Genomic DNA, 21576 nt, shown 5'->3' with positions numbered 1-21576 from the left:
CCACTATGATGACACACCAAATGATGACCACCAGTCAGAGACCACTATGATGACACACCAAATGATGACCACCAGTCAGAGACCACTATGATGACACACCAAATTATGACCACCAATCAGAGACCACTATGATGACACACCAGATGATGACCACCAATTAGAGACCACTAAGATGACACACCAAATTATGACCACCAGTCAGAGACCACTATGATGACACACCAAATTATGACCACCAATCAGAGACCACTATGATGACACACCAGATGATGACCACCAATCAGAGACCACTAAGATGACACACCAAATGATGACCACCAATCAGAGACCTCTACGATGACACACCAAATGATGACCACCAATCAGAGACATCTATGATGACACACCAAATGATGACCACCAATCAGAGACCACTATGACGACACACCAAATGATGAACACCAGTCAGAGACCACTATGATGACACACCAAATGAAGACCACCAATCAGAGACCACTACGATGACACACCAAATTATGACCACCAGTCAGAGACCACTATGATGACACACCAAATGATGACCACCAATCAGAGACCTCTATGATGACACACCAAATGTGTTTGATGGATACTTTTTTTGTGTTCTTCTAATACCTCTTAGGGGGAAAGTAATCCAAAAGTAATCAGATTATGTTACTGAGTTTGGGTAATCCAAAAATTGTGAATGCACCAATTTGTAAATCGCTCTGGATAAGAGCGTCTGCTAAATGACGTAAATGTAAAAATGGAATGACCACCAATACGAGACCTCTATGATGACACATCAAATGATGACCGCCAATCAGAGACCACTAAGATGACACACCAAATGATGACCACCAATCAGAGACCACTATGATGACACACCAAATGTTGACCACCAATCAGAGACCACTACGATGACACACCAGATGTTGACCACCAATCAGAGACCACTACGATGACACACCAGATGATGACCACCAGTCAGAGACCACTATGATGACACACCAAATGATGACCACCAATCAGAGACCTCTATGATATTTTTTAGTTAACTATTTTCACACTTATTTTTCTTAAAACTGCATTGTTGGTTAATGGCTTGTAAGACTGTAATGACTGTAAGGTCTACACCTGTTGAATTCGGCGCATGTGACAAATAACATTTGATTTGATGTCTCACTTAGCATAGCTGGCAGATCTGGCTGACTCACAGCACTTCATCAAACACACTTTGCCTCAGTGTTTCTTAGAAATGTGGCCACACACACAAGGACGACTCACTTATGAACACACTCCTCTAGCCTTTTCTGTCTTTTCTTGTTCTATCTATCTCCACCTCTCTCTCTCTCTCTCTCTCTCTCTCTCTCTCTCTCTCTCTCTCTCTCTCTCTCTCTCTCTCTCTCTCTCTCTCTCTCTCTCTCTCTCTCTCTCTCTCTCTCTCTCTCTCTCTTTCTCTCTATTTCTCTCTCTCTCTCTCTCTCTCTCTTCAGCTCTCTCTCTCTCTCTCTCTCTCTCTCTCTCTGTCCACCTCTCTCTCTCTCTCTCTCTCTCTCTCTCTCTCTCTCTCTCTCTCTCTCTCTCTCTCTCTATCTCTCTCTCTCTCCACCTCTCTCTCTCTCTCTCTCTCTCTCTCTCTCCTCTCTCTCTCTCTCCTATCTCTCTCTCTCTCCACCTCTCTCTCTCTCTCTCTCTCTCTCTCTCTCTCTCTCTCTTTCTCTACCTCTCTCTCTCCACCTATCTCTCTCTCTCTCTCTCTCTCTCTCTCTCTCTCTCTTCTCTACCTCTCTCTCTCCACCTATCTCTCTCTCTCTCTCTCTCTCTTCACCTCTCTCTCTCTCTCTCACTTCAGCTCTCTCTCTCTCTCTCTCTCTCTCTCTCTCTCTCTCTCTCTCTCTCTCTCTCTCTCTCCCCCTTTCTCTCTCTCTCTCCTTTTCTCTCTCTCTCCACCTCTCTCTCTCTCCACCTCTCTCTCTCTCTCCTCTCTCTCTCTCCTCTCTCTCTCTCTCCACCTCTCTCTCTCCACCTCTCTCTCTCTCTCTCTCTCGCTCTCTCTCTCTCTCTCTCCCCCTCTCTCTCTCTCAGAATCAAGTACACAAACACTCACGCAAGTACACACGCACGCACACACACATTGACATGAACAGTATAGGAATAGATAGCCAAAGACCATTCATTTCCATATTAAAATGATCTGTATGATGTATGTTAACATGATGTATGTTGAGATGATCTGTTGTTATCTAAAACTATAGAGCTACAACCAAGGTGGTTGAGATGACGTCACTACAACGTTATTTTACCCGCTGGGAACAGTCTTATCCATTGAATCAGATGTCTGCATTTTTCTAGTGATTCTGCTATTGACCTCTAAATGCAATCTTACACAAACATTTCTACTGTAATATACAAACATTTGAAATACATACATTTAAAAAAACATTATAATAAGATAATAATAAGATTCGAATTCAAACCCATCAGATATTATTTTCATCAACCCCATGTCATTTTAACTCAACACATTCTAGAAATGTTTTCTTTTCTTTTACCCTTAGGGAAGTGTGGACGTGTGGGCTCTGACAAATGGCACCCAATTCCCTATATACAGATGTAGGATCTTAATTTGATCTCCCTGTTGCAGGACAACATTCATGCAATGTGGGACATGTAAAACTTATAGTGTATTTGAGGTTTAAAGGGCTTCTGAAGTTTGTGATTTCCACTTTGAAATGTCAGACTTGATTTTCCCTTACGAAAAATGTATCAACCCTACAAATGTCAATGTTTTATTATAATCCACATAATAATTCACATTTCCTGTTGCTGCAGGATTATTTTATTTCTGTAGCAAACTGGCTCAAATCAAGATCCTACATCTGTAGAGCACTACTTTTGACCATGACCAATAGGGCTCCGGGGGTGGAATTGAGTGGGACACACATGGAGATTGACATATAATGTGATTCATATAATGAAAGAAATATGCAGTGTTTGTCACGGGGAGATGTTTAGGGGTGGGGTGCCGAAGTGTATTTGTCAACGGGGAGGGGGGCTGAGAGAAATGTTTACTCCCCGCGCTGCTGACGGTTATTTATTTATAAAATTATTTACAAAAATATTCAGATTTATGTAGGATGTAGGATGTATTTGCAATATGAATATATGTACAATGCCTATTGAAAGTCTATACTTCAATTTTCCATGCATCTAAACAAGCCCATATCATATATTTACATACAAAGCCAAGAAAGTTCATGTTTCCCACAGTCATTTATTTTTTTTACATCAGTTTGGACAAAAGTTTGTAACATAACACAAGAAACATATGTATATACATATCAAGGAAGTCAGTCACTGTCTGCCACTGTCCGTCCGTCTGTCTGTCCGTCCGTCTTTCTGTCCACACCTTATATACAATAACTACCATGGAAAGAAGATGAAACTGTGACACATACTCACTGAGGGGTTGTGAAGAAATGGTCCCACTTTAAACAGACAACAACTTATAAAGGCTTCATAGAGCATTCATAAGCACTACATAGCTTCTTTATAAAGCATTCAAATGTATGTTTAGTTTAATTTCGGACCAATAATACATTCAGACAGAACTGCTCAGATCCAGAGAGGGGAGTAACCCAAACCATCAACCATGGCTTCAGAAGATAGAGGAACTAGCTGGACCAATAAACCCTCAACCATGGCTTCAGAAGATAGAGGAACTAGCTGGACCAATAAACCATCAACCATGGCTTCAGAATATAGAAGAACTAGCTGGACCAATAAACCATCAACCATGGCTTCAGAATATATAGATAAACTAGCTGGAACAATAAACCCTCAACCATGGCTTCAGAAGATAGAGGAACTAGCTGGACCAATAAACCATCAACCATGGTTTCAGAATACAGAGGAACTAGCTGGACCAATAAACCATCAACCATGGCTTCAGAAGATAGAGGAACTAGCTTGACCAATAAACCATCAACCATGGTTTCAGAATACAGAGGAACTAGCTGGACCAATAAACCATCAACCATGGTTTCAGAATACCGAGGAACTAGCTGGACCAATACAAAAAACAGACTTGTCTAAAAGGGGCAATCTGGGATTTGTAAACAACAAAGCGATAACTACGCAACTTGTTTTGTTAAAAACCCTGGCTTCAGAAAACACAGTGGTACTAGCTGGGTCCCAAAAAAATAAACTATCACCAAATGGACCGGTCTGAAGTGTACCAATAAGTGTATATATTTGTAAGAGAGAAACAGAATTTCCACTGCGTCTAATGCCAAACAATCTACTGGAATAATGGGCCAGAAATGTAAGCAAAATACACTTTCATTAGTACTGTAATATTCAAGTCGTGGAATAATTACACTAACAACAGAGAAGGCAACAATCTGCATAATCAACAAAACACTGTGATTAAATCCCATCTAAATGGCACCAGTATGTACCATACAAACTGTTAAATGTTCACATACTGACTGGCTCTGGCTCTGTTCACTAACACTGCCTTTTAAACCTACAGGACATTTGGATAGATTTCTACAGAGGGAGTATCCCAAATTGCACCCTATTCCCTTTACAGTGCACTACTTCCTATGGGCCCTGGTCAAAAGTAGTGCACAACAAAAGGAATAGTGTACCATTTGGGATACAAATAAAGTGTTTTTCAGTGTACTAGCTTTGAAAGCTACAGTAGCCTACACTACTATGTGAGAGGGAGAGAGAGAGTCTATTCACCTGGAAACATGACCCTCTCCTCACCTGGAAACATGACCCTCTCCTCACCTGGAAACATGACTCTCTCCTCACCTGGGAGGGTTGTGATGTATCTCCTCACCTGGGAGGGTTGCGATGTATCTCCTCACCTGGGAGGGTTGTGATGTATCTCCTCACCTGGGAGGGTTGTGATGTATCTCCTCACCTGGGAGGGTTGCGATGTATCTCCTCACCTGGGAGGGTTGCGATGTATCTCCTCACCTGGGAGGGTTGCGATGTCTCTCCTCACCTGGGAGGGTTGCGATGTATCTACTCACCTGGGAGGGTTGTGATGTATCTCCTCACCTGGGAGGGTTGTGGTGTATCTCCTCACCTGGGAGGGTTGCGATGTATCTCCTCACCTGGGAGGGTTGTGATGTATCTCCTCACCTGGGAGGGTTGTGGTGTATCTCCTCACCTGGGAGGGTTGCGATGTATCTCCTCACCTGGGAGGGTTGCGATGTATCTCCTCACCTGGGAGGGTTGCGATGTATCTACTCACCTGGGAGGGTTGCGATGTATCTCCTCACCTGGGAGGGTTGTGGTGTATCTCCTCACCTGGGAGGGTTGCGATGTATCTCCTCACCTGGGAGGGTTGTGATGTATCTCCTCACCTGGGAGGGTTGTGGTGTATCTCCTCACCTGGGAGGGTTGTGGTGTATCTCCTCACCTGGGAGGGTTGCGATGTATCTCCTCACCTGGGAGGGTTGCGATGTTTCTCCTCACCTGGGAGGGTTGCGATGTATCTCCTCACCTGGGAGGGCAGTGATCTACGAGGCCAACCAGGTCAGACAAATGATCTAATACATTGATGCATCCCAAATGGCACCCTATTCCCTATATAGCCCTGGTCAAAAGCAGTGTACTATATAGGGGATAGGGTGCCATCTGGGACAGCCCAAATGTTGGTGCTGCTTCAGTCACTCCGATGCTAGACTAGCTAGCTTCTATATCATGTTGGGGATTCTACAGTGATGTTTCTATATCATGTTGGGGATTCTACAGTGATGTATCTACATCATGTTGGGGATTCTATAATGTTTCTATATCATGTTGGGGATTCTACAGTGATGTTTCTGTATCATGTTGGGGATTCTACAGTGATGCTTCTATGTCATGTTGGGGATTCTACAGTGATGCTTCTATATCATGTTGGGGATTCTACAGTGATGTTTCTATATCATGTTGGGGATTCTACAGTGATGTTTCTATATCATGTTGGGGATTCTACAGTGATGTTTCTATATCATGTTGGGGATTCTACAGTGATGTTTCTATATCATGTTGGGGATTCTACAGTGATGTTTCTATATCATGTTGGGAATTCTACAATGATGTTTCTGTATCATGTTGGGGATTCTACAGTTATGTTTCAATATAATGTTGGGGATTCTACAGTGATGTTTCTATATCATGTTGGGGATTCAACAGTGATGCTTCTATATCATGTTGGGGATTCTACAGTGATGCTTCTATATTATGTTGGGGATTCTACAGTGATGTTTCTGCATCATGTTGGGGATTCTACAGTGATGTTTCTGTATCATGTTGGGGATTCTACAGTGATGTTTTTGTATCATGTTGGGGATTCTACAGTGATGTTTCTGTATCGTGTTGGGGATTCTACAGTGATGTTTCTATATCATGTTGGGGATTCTACAGTGATGTTTCTATATCATGTTGGGGATTCTACAGTGATGTTTCTATATCATATTGGGGATTCTACAGTGATGTTTCTATATCGTGTTGGGGATTCTACAGTGATGTGCAGTAGCATCAGTGGAGGTAGAGAAGGCACAGAATTGCTGATCTTTGTCTTTATACGTTTTTTTTTTCTATTTCATTTCATTTGCACGGGAGGAAAAATGTGTCATTTCATGCGTGCTGGCTCCGTATGTGATCTACATGCAAATTGGGATAAAATAGACTGAGTGTACTGTAGTCCCTGACCATTTTTACTGGGATCCTATTGGCCTCTGGCTTATGGGACGTACAACAACAACCAATGGGAATGCTCTATTACAACACAGTAACCAATGAGACTAACTCAATGAGAGTTCTGGCCTCAGTGTATCTCGTGAAGCCACAGTTTCTGGAGCCAATGGAACTGCTCCGTCAAACACACACGGCAGCCGATGGGACAGCTCTGCTGCAAAACAGCGACCAATGGGACACTGTTACAACAGTACAGCCAACCGAACTGCTCTGCTGCAACACAACAGCCAATGGGACAGCTCTGCTGCAACACAACAGCTAATGAAAGTGCTCTGCTGCAACACAACAGCAGCTGAGGAAGAGCTAGACCAGGGGATGGTTCCTCCTATATCTCCTCCTGTCACTCTGTGGGCGTCATCCACCTCTCTGGACTCAGGTAATATCTGCCAGTACAGGCACACACACAGCACACACACTCACACAGACACACACACACACACACACAGCACACACACTCACACAGACACACACACACACACACACACACACACACACACATCACACACTCACACACATCACACACACTCACACAGGCACACACACACAATGCACACACAAAGGTAGGCATGCACGCACACATTCAACAATCACACAAACACACACACACACAAACATACGACAAAGAAACAAATCATTTGAATGTCATTAACGTACAATTATTTACATATTTACCAATTATAAATTAACGTTGTGTAAATAGCCTCACAAAGTCATGTTGAGTTTAGTTATTCCTGTCAATTGGTTGGTAACAAAAATAATACATGTATTTGTCCTCTATACAGTCTGTATCCCCCTTCTCACGAAGATGTCCTATTCCAGAAAAACTGCGTAAAATGAGACCTCTTGTGCTCCTGTCAACACCGTCACAGGGTTTGATTATGGTGTACTGTACGTTTTTTCTGATGTGGTTAATATACCATCACACCTCAGCAAATTGAGACTCGATTTTGTTCTTCTACACGGTGTCCATATTAGGACAGCCTCAGCAGGACTTGAGACTGAGGCGTTCCTAATATGGACACCGTACTTCCGTTATGTATCAGTCAGCGTTTGCTCATGAAAAGAAAAGTACTAGAAATACTGAATCTGGGACTAAACTGATTTTGTAAACTGGGTGGTTCGAGCCCTGAATGCTGATTGGCTGACAGCTGTGGTATATCAGACCGAATACCATGGGTATGACAAAACGTTTATTTTTACTGCTCTAATTACGTTGGTAACCAGTTTTAATAGCAATAAGGCACCTCGGGGGTTTGTGGTATATGGCCAATATACCACGGCTAAGGGCTGTATCCAGGCACTCTGCGTTGCGTCGTGCATAAGAACAGCCCTTAGCCGTGGTATATTGGCCATTTACCACACCTCCTCTGGCCTTATTGCTTAATTATATTATGACTCCATAGTTTGAATACGTAATTCCATGGGGACCGGTAACCGTTCAAATAGTATTTGTTTTCTTTTCCATACTTTGACCACTTGGAGTGCTGCATGGTGTGCCAGGTGGGCGGGGTTTGCAATTTAAAGACCATTCCATTGGTCCCACTGTGCCAGGCAAGCTCAATGAAGCACAGCTAAAGTATATGAAATAAATCAAATAATATTTGAAGCCAGGTCTACTCTGTACTCCCTATGTGGACTCGATACGGGCCTTATCCCCATAGAGTAGGGTAATTCACACAGTAGGGGAGGTCGGCGGGGGAAAACATACTGTAACTGAATGCAGTTACCCCATGGGACATACAGCTCTGGAAAGCTTGATGATGCTGTTTCCCATTGGCTCATACCCATTACAGATGATTATATTAACATTAATTTGCATGCGTGGCAGAAAGGCTATTTTAAACATGACAACAACAAAAAACATTTCCTTGAAGAGTTGAACAGTGAGAGCTGCTGCATTGGTGCAAATGTCAGATGGGCTAGAAATGCCCAGGCCTATTTCTGATCCCAGTCCAGCTCTGCATTAACATGCACAGCATACTGTATTTCTAACAGACTTGGGTAGCCAGACTGAACTAATAAAAACACTGTCTTCTCTTCTAATTTCTGATCCCATCATCTAAAAACACTTCAGAAAAATAAAAACACTTGACACGTATACAACACTTACAACTCACAATTGCAACCTTTCGTTGTGTTACAAAAATTTAATTAAATTTAAAAAAGAATAAGATACAAATCTGAAATTGGTGGCTTTACATTAATGTATAGAATGTGATGATAATCAACACTATCACAATCATCACCATCACCATCACCATCATAACCATCATCATCATCACCATCATCAGCATCATCATCATCACCATCATCATCATTACCACCATCATCATCATCATCACCATCATCATCATCACCATCACCATCATCATCACCACCATCATCAGCGTCATCATCATCACCATCATCATCATCACCACCATCTCTCTCTCTCTCTCTCTCTGCCTCTCTACCTCTCTCTCTCTGTCTCTCTCTCTCTGTCTCTCTCTTCATCCAATCAGAATGGACAGCAAGGTCAAGGCGGTATCTCATCAAAAGCTTTATAAAGACCTACGAAGGCTATGAATATGTATTCATGTTCTGTCATGGTTTCATCTGTTTTTCTGTTAGTCCTGTTAGTCATGTGGCCTGTTTTTGTTTGTGTTTTTTGAATGTCCAGTTTATTCTTCCTTTACTGTCTCCAGTACCACAAAACACATAGCTATTTAACACAACAACAACATATACCAGAGGCTAAAGCTAAGACCCTGTATTTAGCAACTTGAGGTTTCTGTGTATTATTTTACACACGTAGCTTTGGAAGTTCTTTTTTCTTCTCAGTTTTGGCTTTTTGAACATGCAGCAGTGAGTCCTGCTGCGTACCATGCTGTCTGTCTGACAGTCTGTTGAAGAGAAAACACTTATATGAATCCATGTGGCTCGCAGGACATCCACAGTCATAGGACGTCAGATGGGTCCAACATGGGAGGTCTGGTCTGGGTCAGATGGGTCCAACATGGGCGGTCTGGTCTGGGTCAGGGGGGTCCAACATGGGAGGTCTGGTCTGGGTCAGGGGGGTCCAACATGGGAGGTCTGGTCTGGGTCAGGGGGGTCCAACATGGGATGTCTGGTCTGGGTCAGGGGGGTCCAACATGGGAGGTCTGGTCTGGGTCAGGGGGTCCAACATGGGAGGTCTGGTCTGGGTCAGGGGGGTCCAACATGGGAGGTCTGGTCTGGGTCAGGGGGGTCCAACATGGGAGGTCTGGTCTGGGTCAGGGGGGTCCAACATGGGATGTCTGGTCTGGGTCAGGGGGGTCCAACATGGGAGGTCTGGTCTGGGTCAAAGGTGGACATTGTTATCTGATTGTTGTATGGTTGTCAACTCATCAACTGTCAAGTTTAAACTGTCAGCTATCAACGGATGTCAACTGTCAACTGATGTCAACTGATGTCATCTGTCAACTGATGTCAATTGATGTCAACTGTCAACTGATGTCAACTGATCCATCTAGCTTGTCCTATGTTTCTCTCCTTTGGCTGTCGATTGGAGAGGGCCGAGTACTGCCTCTCTCTCCCACTAACTGTTCCAGGGTTACGATACCAACATTGAGACACACACTGGTCCTGGGTCTCTCAAGCCCATCTCTCTCATTAACATTGGTCCAGGGTGATGGCCACTGAGACACGCACTGGTCCTGGGTCTCTCAAGCCCATCTCTCTCATTAACATTAGTCCATTGAGACAAACACCTCTCCTGAAACACACTCCCCAGCTCCAGAGTGTTACCAGGGTGTTACATCATTAACCTCCCCCGTCCTCTCCAGTCTCAGAGGTGGCTCTCTGCATTTCCTCTAGGAGCCTCGTAACACTCTGACACCCTGTCTGTCAAGCAGATGTCATCCATATTATCCTCTATCAGCATGTGACTACAGCTGATGGCGCCCTCACGTGGTGGGGAGGGGAGCTGCATGGACGACCCCGTGTTCTTCCTACTCCGCCCCATGCCATTCTGACAGCTCACCACCAGGAGGTGCTTCTCCTCTGGGGAGCAGCCTGGGCCCTGGCCAGGGGGAGCAGGGGAGCAGGTGGTGATGTCAGGGAGGTGGGGGTGGAGGAGCAGGGAGGAGGGGTGCGAGGGGTCGCGACCCCCGTGACCCACCAGGCTGTTGCTCTTGGTGTTGAGGTGGGGCGGCTGGCTGTAGGTGTGGCGGTACTCCTCCTCGATGTTACGACCCAGCTTCCAACGCTTCCACTTCTTCAGGATCTCTGATTGAACCTTGGGTGGGAGAGGGGGAGAGGGAGAGATGAGAGAGAGGGAGAGAACAAGGGGGGAGAGGGAGGAAGGGAGAGAGAGAGTGAAAGAAGGAGAGAGAGTGAAAGAAGGAGAGAGAGATAGAGGGCGAGAGAGAGAGACAGAGAGAGAGAGAGAGAGAGAGAGAGAGAGAGAGAGAGAGAGAGAGAGAGAGAGAGAGAGAGAGAGAGAGAGAGAGAGGGCGAGAGAGAGACAGAGAGAGAGAGAGAGAGAGAGAGAGAGAGAGAGAGAGAGAGAGAGGGGTGGGGCGAGAGAGAGAGAGAGATTATATGTGTGATGTTCATGTCAAATTGAGAGTTGTTCTGGTAAATGTGAGACCACGTTGTGTGGATAAGAGCTAGGACAAGACAAGAGAAACAGGAAGCAGAGAGGACACATCCTCCATGAAAGAAGTATGAAAGACGGAGAAAGAGAGGAATAGGAGGAGAGGACTTACCTCTTTGTTGACAAAGCAGTATAAGATAGCCACCAGCAGACCCTGTAGAAACACCAAGTTCTGAGTCAACACACACACAACCATTATCATATGCCACCAGCAGACCCTGTAGAAACACCAAGTTCTGAGTCAACACACACAACCATTATCATATGCCACCAGCAGACCCTGTAGAAACACCAAGTTCTGAGTCAACACACACAACCATTATCATATGCCACCAGCAGACCCTGTAGAAACACCAAGTTCTGAGTCAACACACACAACCATTATCATATGCCACCAGCAGACCCTGTAGAAACACCAAGTTCTGAGTCAACACACACAACCATTATCATATGCCACCAGCAGACCCTGTAGAAACACCAAGTTCTGAGTCAACACACACAACCATTCTCATATGCCATCAGCAGACCCTGTAGAAACACCAAGTTCTGAGTCAACACACACAACCATTATCATATGCCACCAGCAGACCCTGTAGAAACACCAAGTTCTGAGCCAACACACACAACCATTATCATATGCCACCAGCAGACCCTGTAGAAACACCAAGTTCTGTGTCAACACACACAACCATTATCATATGCACCCAGCAGACCCTGTAGAAACACCAAGTTCTGAGTCAACACTCACAACCATTATCATATGCCCCAGCAGACCCTGTAGAAACACCAAGTTCCGAGTCAACACACACACAACCATTATCATATGCCACCAGCAGACCCTGTAGAAAAACCAAGTTCTGAGTCAACACACACAACTATTATCATATGCCACCAGCAGACCCTGTAGAAACATCAAGTTCTGAGTCAACACACACAACCATTATCATATGCCACCAGCATACCCTGTAGAAACACCAAGTTCTGAGCCAACACACACAACCATTATCATATGCCACCAGCAGACCCTGTAGAAACACCAAGTTATGTGTCAACACACACAACCATTATCATATGCCACCAGCAGACCCTGTAGAAACACCAAGTTCTGAGTCAACACTCACAACCATTATCATATGCCCCAGCAGACCCTGTAGAAACACCAAGTTCTGAGTCAACACACACAACCATTATCATATGCCACCAGCAGACCCTGTAGAAACACCAAGTGCTGAGTCAACACTCACAACCATTATCATATGCAATCAGAAGACCCTGTAGAAACACCAAGTTCTGAGTCAACACACACAACTATTATCATACAGTGCTATGAAAAAGTATTTGACCCCTTTCTAATTTTCTCTACTTTTGCATATTTGTGATAATGAATATTATCAGATCTTCAACCAAAACCGAATATTAGATAAAGGGAACATAAGTGAACAAATAACACAACAATTACATATTTATTTCATAAACAAAGTTATGCAACACCCAATTCCCCTGTGTGAAAAAGTAATTGCCCACTTACACTCAATAACTGGTTGTGCCACCTTTAGCTACAATGACTCCAACCAAATGCTTCCTGTAGTTGTTGATCAGTCTCTCACGTAGCTGTGGAGGAATTTTGGCCCACTCTTCCATGCAGAAGTGCTTTAACTCAGTGACGTGTGGGTTTTCAAGCATGAACTGCTTGTTTCAAGTCCTGCCACAACATCTCAATTGGGATTAGATCTGGACTTTGACTAGGCCATTCCAAAACTTCCAATTTGTTGCTTTTTAGCAATTTTCATGTACAGTGAGGGAAAAAAGTATTTGATCCCCTGCTGATTTTGTATGTTTGCCCACTGACAAAGACATGATCAAGTTTATTTGAACAGTGAGAGACAGAATAACAACAAAAAAATCCAGAAAAACGCATGTCAAAAATGTTATAAATTGATTTGCATTTTCATGAGGGAAATAAGTATTTGACCCCTCTGCAAAACATGACTTAGTACTTTGTGGCAAAACCCTTGTTGGCAATCACTGAGGTCAGACGTTTCTTGTAGTTGGCCACCAGGTTTGCACACATCTCAGGAGGGATTTTGTTCCACTCCTCTTTGCAGATTTTCTCCAAGTCATTAAGGTTTCGAGGCTGACATTTGGCAACTCGAACCTTCAGCTCCCTCCACAGATTTTCTATGGGATTAAGGTCTGGAGACTGGCTAGGCCACTCCAGGACCTTAATGTGCTTCTTCTTGAGCCACTCCTTTGGTGTCTTGGCCGTGTGTTGTAGGTCATTGTCATGCTGGAATATCCATCCATGACCCATTTTCAATGCCCTGGCTGAGGGAAGGAGGTTCTCAACCAAGATTTGATGGTACATGGCCCCGTCAATCGTCCCTTTGATGCGGTGAAGTTGTCCTGTCCACTTAGCAGAAAAACACAGCCTTAGCATAATGTTTCCACCTCCATGTTTGACGGTGGGGATGGTGTTCTTGGGGTCATAGGCAGCATTCCTCTTCCTCCAAACACGGCGAGTTGAGTTGATGCCAAAGAGCTCAATTTTGGTCTCATCTGACCACAACACTTTCACCCAGTTCTCCTCTGAATCATTCAGATGTTCATTGGCAAACTTCAGACGGGCATGTATATGTGTTTCTTGAGCAGGGGGACCTTGCAGGCGCTGCAGGATTTCAGTCCTTCACGGCGTAGTGTGTTACCAATTGTTTTCTTGGTGACTATGGTCCCAGCTGCCTTGACATCATTGACAAGATCCTCCCGTGTAGTTCTGGGCTGATTCCTCACCGTTCTCATGATCATTGCAACTCCACGAGGTGGGATCTTGCATGGAGCCCCAGGACGAGGGAGATTCACAGTTCTTTTGTGTTTCTTCCATTTGCGAATAATCGCACCAACTGTTGTCACCTTCTCACCAAGCTGCTTGGCGATGGTCTTGTAGCGCATTCCAGCCTTGTGTGGGTCTACAATCTTGTCCCTGACATTCTTGGAGAGCTCTTTGATCTTGGCCATGGTAGAGAGTTTGGAATCTGATTGATTGATTGCTTCTGTGGACAGGTGTCTTTTATACAGGTAACAATCTGAGATTAGGAGCACTCCCTTTAAGAGCATCGCCAAACCATCACACCACCACCACCATGCTTGACCTTTGATATGATGTTCTTACTGTGGAATGCAGTGTTTGGTTTTCGCCAGGCATAATGGGACCCATCTCGTCCAAAATGTTGACTCAAGTTTGTGAAAAAGCACCTGGATGATCATCAAGACTCTTGGAAGAACTTTCTATGGAAAGATTATTCAAAAGTATAACTTTTTGGACGACATGGTTCCAGTAATGCCTGGCGAAAACCAAACTCTGCATTCCACAGTAAGAACATCATACCAAAGGTCAAGCATGGTGGTGGTGGTGTGATGGTTTGGGGATGCTTTGCTGCCTCAGGACATGGACGACTTGCCTTAATAGAAGGAACTATGAATTCTGCTCTCTATCAGAGAATTCTACAGGAGAATGTCAGACCATCTGTCTGTGAGCTGAAGCTGAAGCACAGCTGGGTCATGCAGCAAGACAATGATCCAAAACACACAATCAAGTCTACATGAAAATTGCTAAAAAGCAACAAATTGGAAGTTTTGGAATGGCCTAGTCGAAGTCCAGACCTAATCCCAATTGAGATGTTGTGGCAGGACTTGAAACGAGCAGTTCATGCTTGAAAACCCACACGTCACTGAGTTAAAGCAGTTCTGCATGGAAGAGTGGGCCAAAATTCCTCCACAGCAACGTGAGAGACTGATCAACAACTACAGGAAGCATTTGGTTGGAGTCATTGCAGCTAAAGGTGGCACAACCAGTTATTGAGTGTAAGGGGGCAATTACTTTTTCACACAGGGGAATTGGGTGTTGCATAACTTTGTATATGAAATGAATATGTAATTGTTGTGTTATTTGTTCACTTATGTTCCCTTTATCTAATATTAGGTTTTGGTTGAAGATCTGATAACATTCAGTATCACAAATATGCAAAAGTAGAGAAAATTAGAAAGGGGGCAAATACTTTTTCATAGCACTGTATGCCACCAGCAGACCCTGTAGAAACACAAAGTTCTGAGTCAGCACACACAATAAAAATATGCCATTTAGCAGACGCTTTTATCCAAAGCGACTTACAGTCATGCGTGCATACATTTTTTTGTGTACGGGTGGTCCCGGGGATCGAACCCACTACCTTGGCGTTACAAGCGCCATGCTCTACCAGCTGAGCTACAGAGGACCACACAATTATCATACTATACAGTGAGTGAAAAAAGTATTTGATCCCCTGCTGATTTTGTACATTTGCCCACTGACAAAGAAATGATCAGTCTATACTTTTAATGGTAGGTTTATTTGAACAGTGGGAGACAGAATAACAACAACAAAATCCAGAAAAACGCATGTCAAAAATGTTATAAATTGATTTGCATTTTAATGAAGGAAATAAGTATTTGACCCCCTCTCAATCAGAAAGATTTCTGGCTCCCAGGTGACTTTTATACAGGTAATGAGCTGAGATTAGAGCACACTCTTAAAGGGAGTGCTCCTAATCTCAGTTTGTTACCTGTATAAAGGACACCTGTCCACAGAAGCAATCAATCAATCAGATCCCAAACTCTCCACCATTGCCAAGAGCAAAGAGCTCTCCAAGGATGTCAGGGACAAGTTTGTAGACCTACACAAGGCTGGAATGGGCTACAAGACCATCGCCAAGCAGCTTGGTGAGAAGGTGACAACAGTTGGTGCAATTATTCGCAAATGGAAGAAACACAAAAGACCTGTCAATCTCCCTCGGCCTGGGGCTCCATGCAAGATCTCACCTCGTGGAGTTGCAATGATCATGAGAACGGTGAGGAATCAGCCCAGAACTACACGGGAGGATCTTGTCAATGATCTCAAGGCAGCTGGGACCATAGTCACCAAAAAAACAATTGGTAACACACTACGCCGTGAAGGACTGAAATCCTGCAGCGCCCGCAAGGTCCCCCTGCTCAAGAAAGCACATATACATGCCCGTCTGAAGTTTGCCAATGAACATCTGAATGATTCAGAGGAGAACTGGGTGAAAGTGTTGTGGTCAGATGAGACCAAAATTGAGCTCTTTGGCATCAACTCAACTCGCCGTGTTTGGAGGAGGAGGAATGCTGCCTATGACCCCAAGAACACCATCCCCACCGTCAAACATGGAGGTGGAAACATTATGCTTTGGGGGTGTTTTTCTGCTAAGGGGACAGGACAACTTCACCGCATCAAAGGGACGATGGACGGGGCCATGTACCATCAAATCTTGGGTGAGAACCTCCTTCCCTCAGCCAGGGCATTGAAAATGGGTCGTGGATGGGTATTCCAGCATGACAATGACCCAAAACACACGGCCAAGGCAACAAAGGAGTGGCTCAAGAAGAAGCACATCAAGGTCCTGGAGTGGCCTAGCCAGTCTCCAGACCTTGATCCCATAGAAAATCTGTGGAGGGAGCTGAAGGTTCGAGTTGCCAAACGTCAGCCTCGAAACCTTAATGACTTGGAGAAGATCTGCAAAGAGGAGTGGAACAAAATCCCTCCTGAGATATGTGCAAACTGGTGGCCAACTACAAGAAACGTCTGACCACTGTGATTGCCAACAAGGGTTTTGCCACCAAGTACTAAGTCATGTTTTGCAGAGGGGTCAAATACTTATTTCCCTCATTAAAATGCAAATCAATTTATAACATTTTTGACATGCGTTTTTCTGGATTTTTTTGTTGTTACTGTCTCTCACTGTACAAATAAACCTACCATTAAAATGATAGACTGATCATGTCTTTGTCAGTGGGCAAACGTACAAAATCAGCAGAGGATCAAATACTTTTTTCCCTCACTGTATGTGACACATACATGTAAAAGGCTGTTCATGTCTCTCTCTCTCTCTCTCTCTCCCTCAGTCTCTCTCACTGAGTCTCTCTCTCTCTCTCTCTCTCTCTCTCTCTCTCTCTCTCTCTCTCTCTCTCTCTCTCTCTCTCTCTCTCTCTCTCTCTCTCTCTCTCTCTCTCTCTTAGATGTAGAGGACTGTTAGAGTCACTGTACATTTTCTCTCTGTGTTTCTCAATGTTTGTGTGTCTCTCTCTCTCTCCTTCAGTCTCTCTCACTGAGTCTCTCTCTCTTTCTCTGTTTCTCTCAGATGTAGAGGGGTGTTAGCGTCACTGTCGAAGGCACAGGCTCCTACTGTGTGATTAAATGTGTCTTGTCTGTAGCATAGAGCTGTCTTTGGGTGGCCAAAGGGGTCTTGTCTGTAGCATAGAGCTGTCTTTGGGTGGCTAAAGGGGTCTTTTCTGTAGCATAGAGCGGTCTTTGGGTGGCTGAAGGGGTCTTGTCTGTATCAGAGAGCTGTCTTTGGGTGGCTAAAGGGGTCTTGTCTATAGCATAGAGCTGTCTTTGGGTGGCTAAAGGGGTCTTTTCTGTAGCATAGAGCTGTCTTTGGGTGGCTAAAGGTGTCTTGTCCGTAGCATAGAGCTGTCTTTGGGTGGCTAAAGGGGTCTTGTCCGTAGCATAGAGCTGTCTTTGGGTGGCTAAAGGGGTCTTGTCTGTAGCATAGAGCTGTCTTTGGGTGGCTAAAGGGGTCTTGTCTGTAGCATAGAGCTGTCTTTGGGTGGCTAAAGGGGTCTTGTCAGTAGCATAGAGCTGTCTTTGGGTGGCTAAAGGGGTCTTGTCTATTATAGAGCTGTCGTTGGGTGGCTAAAGGGGTCTTGTCTATTATAGAGCTGTCTTTGGGTGGCTACTGGACACAGGCTACTACTGTGTGATTTCTGACTGAGACGTGAGTATGGCTCCAGAGAATACAGAATCCTTCTTACTTTCAGACAGGATAGTCTCTGTATGTACAACATTACACAAATACATTTACGTTCACAGTGTAACAGTGGAGGGAAAGCTGTGTTCTGTGTCTTGGGCTGTACATGATCAAAGGCAGTTTGGGTATTGTCTGTGGCATATAGCTGTCTTTGCGTGGCTAAGGGGGTCTTGTCTAGCATAGAGCTGTCTTTGGGTGGCTAAAGGGGTCTTGTCTGTAGCATAGAGCTGTCTTTGGGTGGCTAAAGGGGTATTGTCTGTAGCTTAGAGCTGTCTTTGGGAGGCTAAAGGGGTCTTGTCTGTAGCATAGAGCTGTCTTTGGGTGGCTAAAGGGGTATTGTCTGTAGCTTAGAGCTGTCTTTGGGAGGCTAAAGGGGTCTTGTCTGTAGCATAGAGTGTAACGATCCCGGCAGTCTGAGTCGGGTCCGGTCTGTGGACTAGTTTTTTCGGCTCGTGATCTCCAGTTTCCAGAGGGTTCTGGAACGCTCCGGGGAGCTCTCTTGATTTCCGCACCTGCATCCCATCAGCAATCTGCACACCTGGTCCTGATCATCACCCTTCTTAGGCTCTGGCCTAACATCCATTCCCTGCCGGATCGTTAGCCATGAACAGTAGGTTTACCAGAGTATCAGTCGTAGAGCTTCTAGCGTTAGTTTTGTTGTTTTGCACCTTGTTGATTTGTTGTTTACTTACCTCCGTTTTGTTCCATCTGCAGTCACTCGTCCGGAACCTTCATCCAACCTCTGCCTGGTGGTCGGCGGCTGCCGAGCCATGATCGGATCAACCACTGCACCCCCAACAACTAATCAACGCCGCCCGCTCTGTTCCCTGGATTATTCAGCATCACTCTTGAACTTGTAAATAAACACTCACCTTCGTTTCAACTTACCTTGTCCTGGTCTGCTTCTGGGTTCTGGCTTTGTAACTCGTGACAGAACGATCCGGCCAGTAATGAACCCAGCGGACCTGGACTCTGTTCGCCATGCCATTACCCATCAGGAGAAGATGTTGGGCCATCATAGCACGGAGCTACAGGAGATCGCGTTGGCAGTTCGGAACCTTTCTACCGGTCTGACGGAGGTCCAGAACCAGCGAGTTTCCGGTGGAGGATCCACTACCGGTTTCACCCATCTCGCCTGCCGCGTCTGGAGCGGTGTCCTTCCGTGAGCCCAAGGTTCCGACGCCGGATAAATATGAGGGGGAGCTGGGAAGATGCCGTTCTTTCCTTATGCAGTGTGGGTTAGTGTTCGATCTACAGCCCTACTCTTATGCCACAGACAAGGCTAGGATAGCCTTTGTGATTGAGTTGCTGCGTGGTCGAGCGCTGGAGTGGGCTTCAGCCGTTTGGGAACGACAAGACCCCTGCATGGCTTCATACCCGGGGTTCACGGCCGAGCTGAGGAAGCTTTTCGACCATTCCGTCCGAGGGGAGGGACGCAGCTAGGCGCCTGTTTTCGCTTCACCAAGGAACTGCGTAGCGTGGCCGACTTCGTGATCGAGTTCAAGACGTTGGCTGTGGAGAGTGGGTGGAATGAGGAGTCTCTGCAAGCGGCCTTCTACCAGGGTCTGTCGGAGCAGCTCAAGGATGAGTTGATCTCCTATCCGGAGCCTAGTGACCTGGACAGCTTGGTAGCCTTGTCTATTCGGGTGGATAATCGAGTCCGAGAGCGAAGGAGGGAGAAGCAATGGGGTCCGTCCAATCGATCAGCTTCTCAGGTTCCAGTCGGGTCGGGGATTGGACCAGAATACGTCGATCATCGTCCACCACACAGGATTAGTGGAGAGGTCCTGTCTCCCGATTCGGAACCAATGCAAGTAGGGCGGCACGGGTTAACCAAGGAGGAACGCCAACTCAGACGTAGGACTAACTGTTGCCTCTACTGTGGTGGTTCGGGACATTACCTCGCCACCTGTTCCCGGCGGTCGTCAAACTGCGCGGCTCGCTAAAGTTGGGAGGACTTTTAGCGAGCCAGTTTCGACCTCTCAATACCTCTGTCAGACCCCGTTTCCCGGCTACCCTTGTGAACAGGAATCAGAGCTTAGCGATTAACGCTTTTATCGATTCAGGTGCCGATGGAAGCTTTCTTGATGCCGAGTTGGTGGAACAGCTGGGGCTTTCCAAGGAGCAATTGCCGGAAGCCATTAAGCGACCACTCTGAACGGCAGTAGGCTGGCACGTATCACGATGAGGACTGAACCGGTTAAGATGCTGTTGTCGGGAATCATTCGGAGATGATTTCATTCTTCATTCTGCCGTCTTCCCATGTTCCTCTGGTCCTTGGATACCCCTGGCTGAAGGAACACAATCCCACGTTCGATTGGGTGACGGGCAAGGTAACGAGTTGGAGCCTTGATTGTCATGCTAACTGTCTCAAGACTGCCTGTCCCCATTCGGTTCCCAGTCAGGTGATTGAGGCTAAACCCCCCAGATTTGTCCCTGGTTCCCGAGACATATCACGATTTGGGGGAAGTGTTCAGTAAGCAGAAGGCTCTGTCACTCCCTCCCCACCGACCATATGATTGTGCCATCAACCTGTTCCCTGGAGCTGTCTACCCCAAGGGAAGGTTATACAGTATCTCCGCCCTGAACGTGAGGCTTTGGAGACCTACATCAAGGAGTCCCTAGCTGCTGGTCTCGTTCGTCCCTCGTCATCACCCCTGGGGGCAGGATTCTTCTTTGTGGGTAAGAAGGATGGCTCTCTTCGACCGTGTATTGATTATCGGGGGTTGAATGACATCACGGTCAAGAACAAGTATCCCCTGCCCTTGATGAGTTCTGCCTTCGACTCCTTACAGGGTGCTACGGTGTTCACCAAGCTAGACCTACGCAATGCGTATCACATGGTCCGGATCAGAGAGGGAGACGAGTGGTTGACGGGTTTCAATACACCGATGGGTCACCGAGTATCAGGTGATGCCGTTTGGACTGACCAATGCTCCAGCGGTATTCCAGAGTATGGTGAACGACGTCCTGAGAGATATGATCGGTCTCTTTGTGTTTGTTTATCTGGATGACATTCTGATCTTCTCGAAGGAACCTTCCGACCACGTCCAGCATGTCCGGCAGGTTCTGCAGCGATTGTTGGAGAATCGCCTGTTCGTGAAGGCCGAGAAGTGCGAGTTTCACGCCCACACGACATCCTTTCTCGGGTACATCATCTCCAGGGGAGAGATTAGGATGGACCAGGAGAAGGTTAGAGCGGTTCTGGAATGGGCCCAGCCCGGTACGAGATTGCAGCTCCAGAGATTTTTGGGGGTTTGCGAATTTCTACCGCAGATTCATCCGGGATTACAGCCGTGTGGCCGCTCCGTTAACTGCCTTGACTTCCAGTATCAGGAGCTT

The 21576-nt window shown here is 45.7% G+C and overlaps 1 protein-coding gene across 4 annotated transcripts in view; it reads right to left on the bottom strand.

Annotated features, from left to right (window-relative positions):
* Nucleotides 1-9180: 9180 nt before the first annotated feature.
* LOC121569996 (glucagon receptor) overlaps nucleotides 9181-21576 on the bottom strand; it is a 241026-nt gene continuing 228630 nt past the window's right edge. For all 4 annotated transcript variants that reach the window (XM_041881420.2, XM_041881423.2, XM_041881422.2 and 1 more), the window contains 2 exons: nucleotides 11490-11531; nucleotides 9181-11017 (listed from right to left, as the gene is read on the bottom strand). In XM_041881420.2, the coding sequence (XP_041737354.1) occupies nucleotides 10568-11017; nucleotides 11490-11531 (492 nt within the window). In that variant the 3' untranslated portion in view covers nucleotides 9181-10567. The remainder of the gene's footprint in view (nucleotides 11018-11489; nucleotides 11532-21576) is intronic.

The sequence above is a fragment of the Coregonus clupeaformis genome, chromosome 7 (genome assembly GCF_020615455.1).
Source record: "Coregonus clupeaformis isolate EN_2021a chromosome 7, ASM2061545v1, whole genome shotgun sequence".
NCBI lineage: Eukaryota > Metazoa > Chordata > Actinopteri > Salmoniformes > Salmonidae > Coregonus > Coregonus clupeaformis.
Note: the sequence above shows the minus strand (reverse complement) of the source record. Positions and strands in the feature narration are given on the sequence as shown.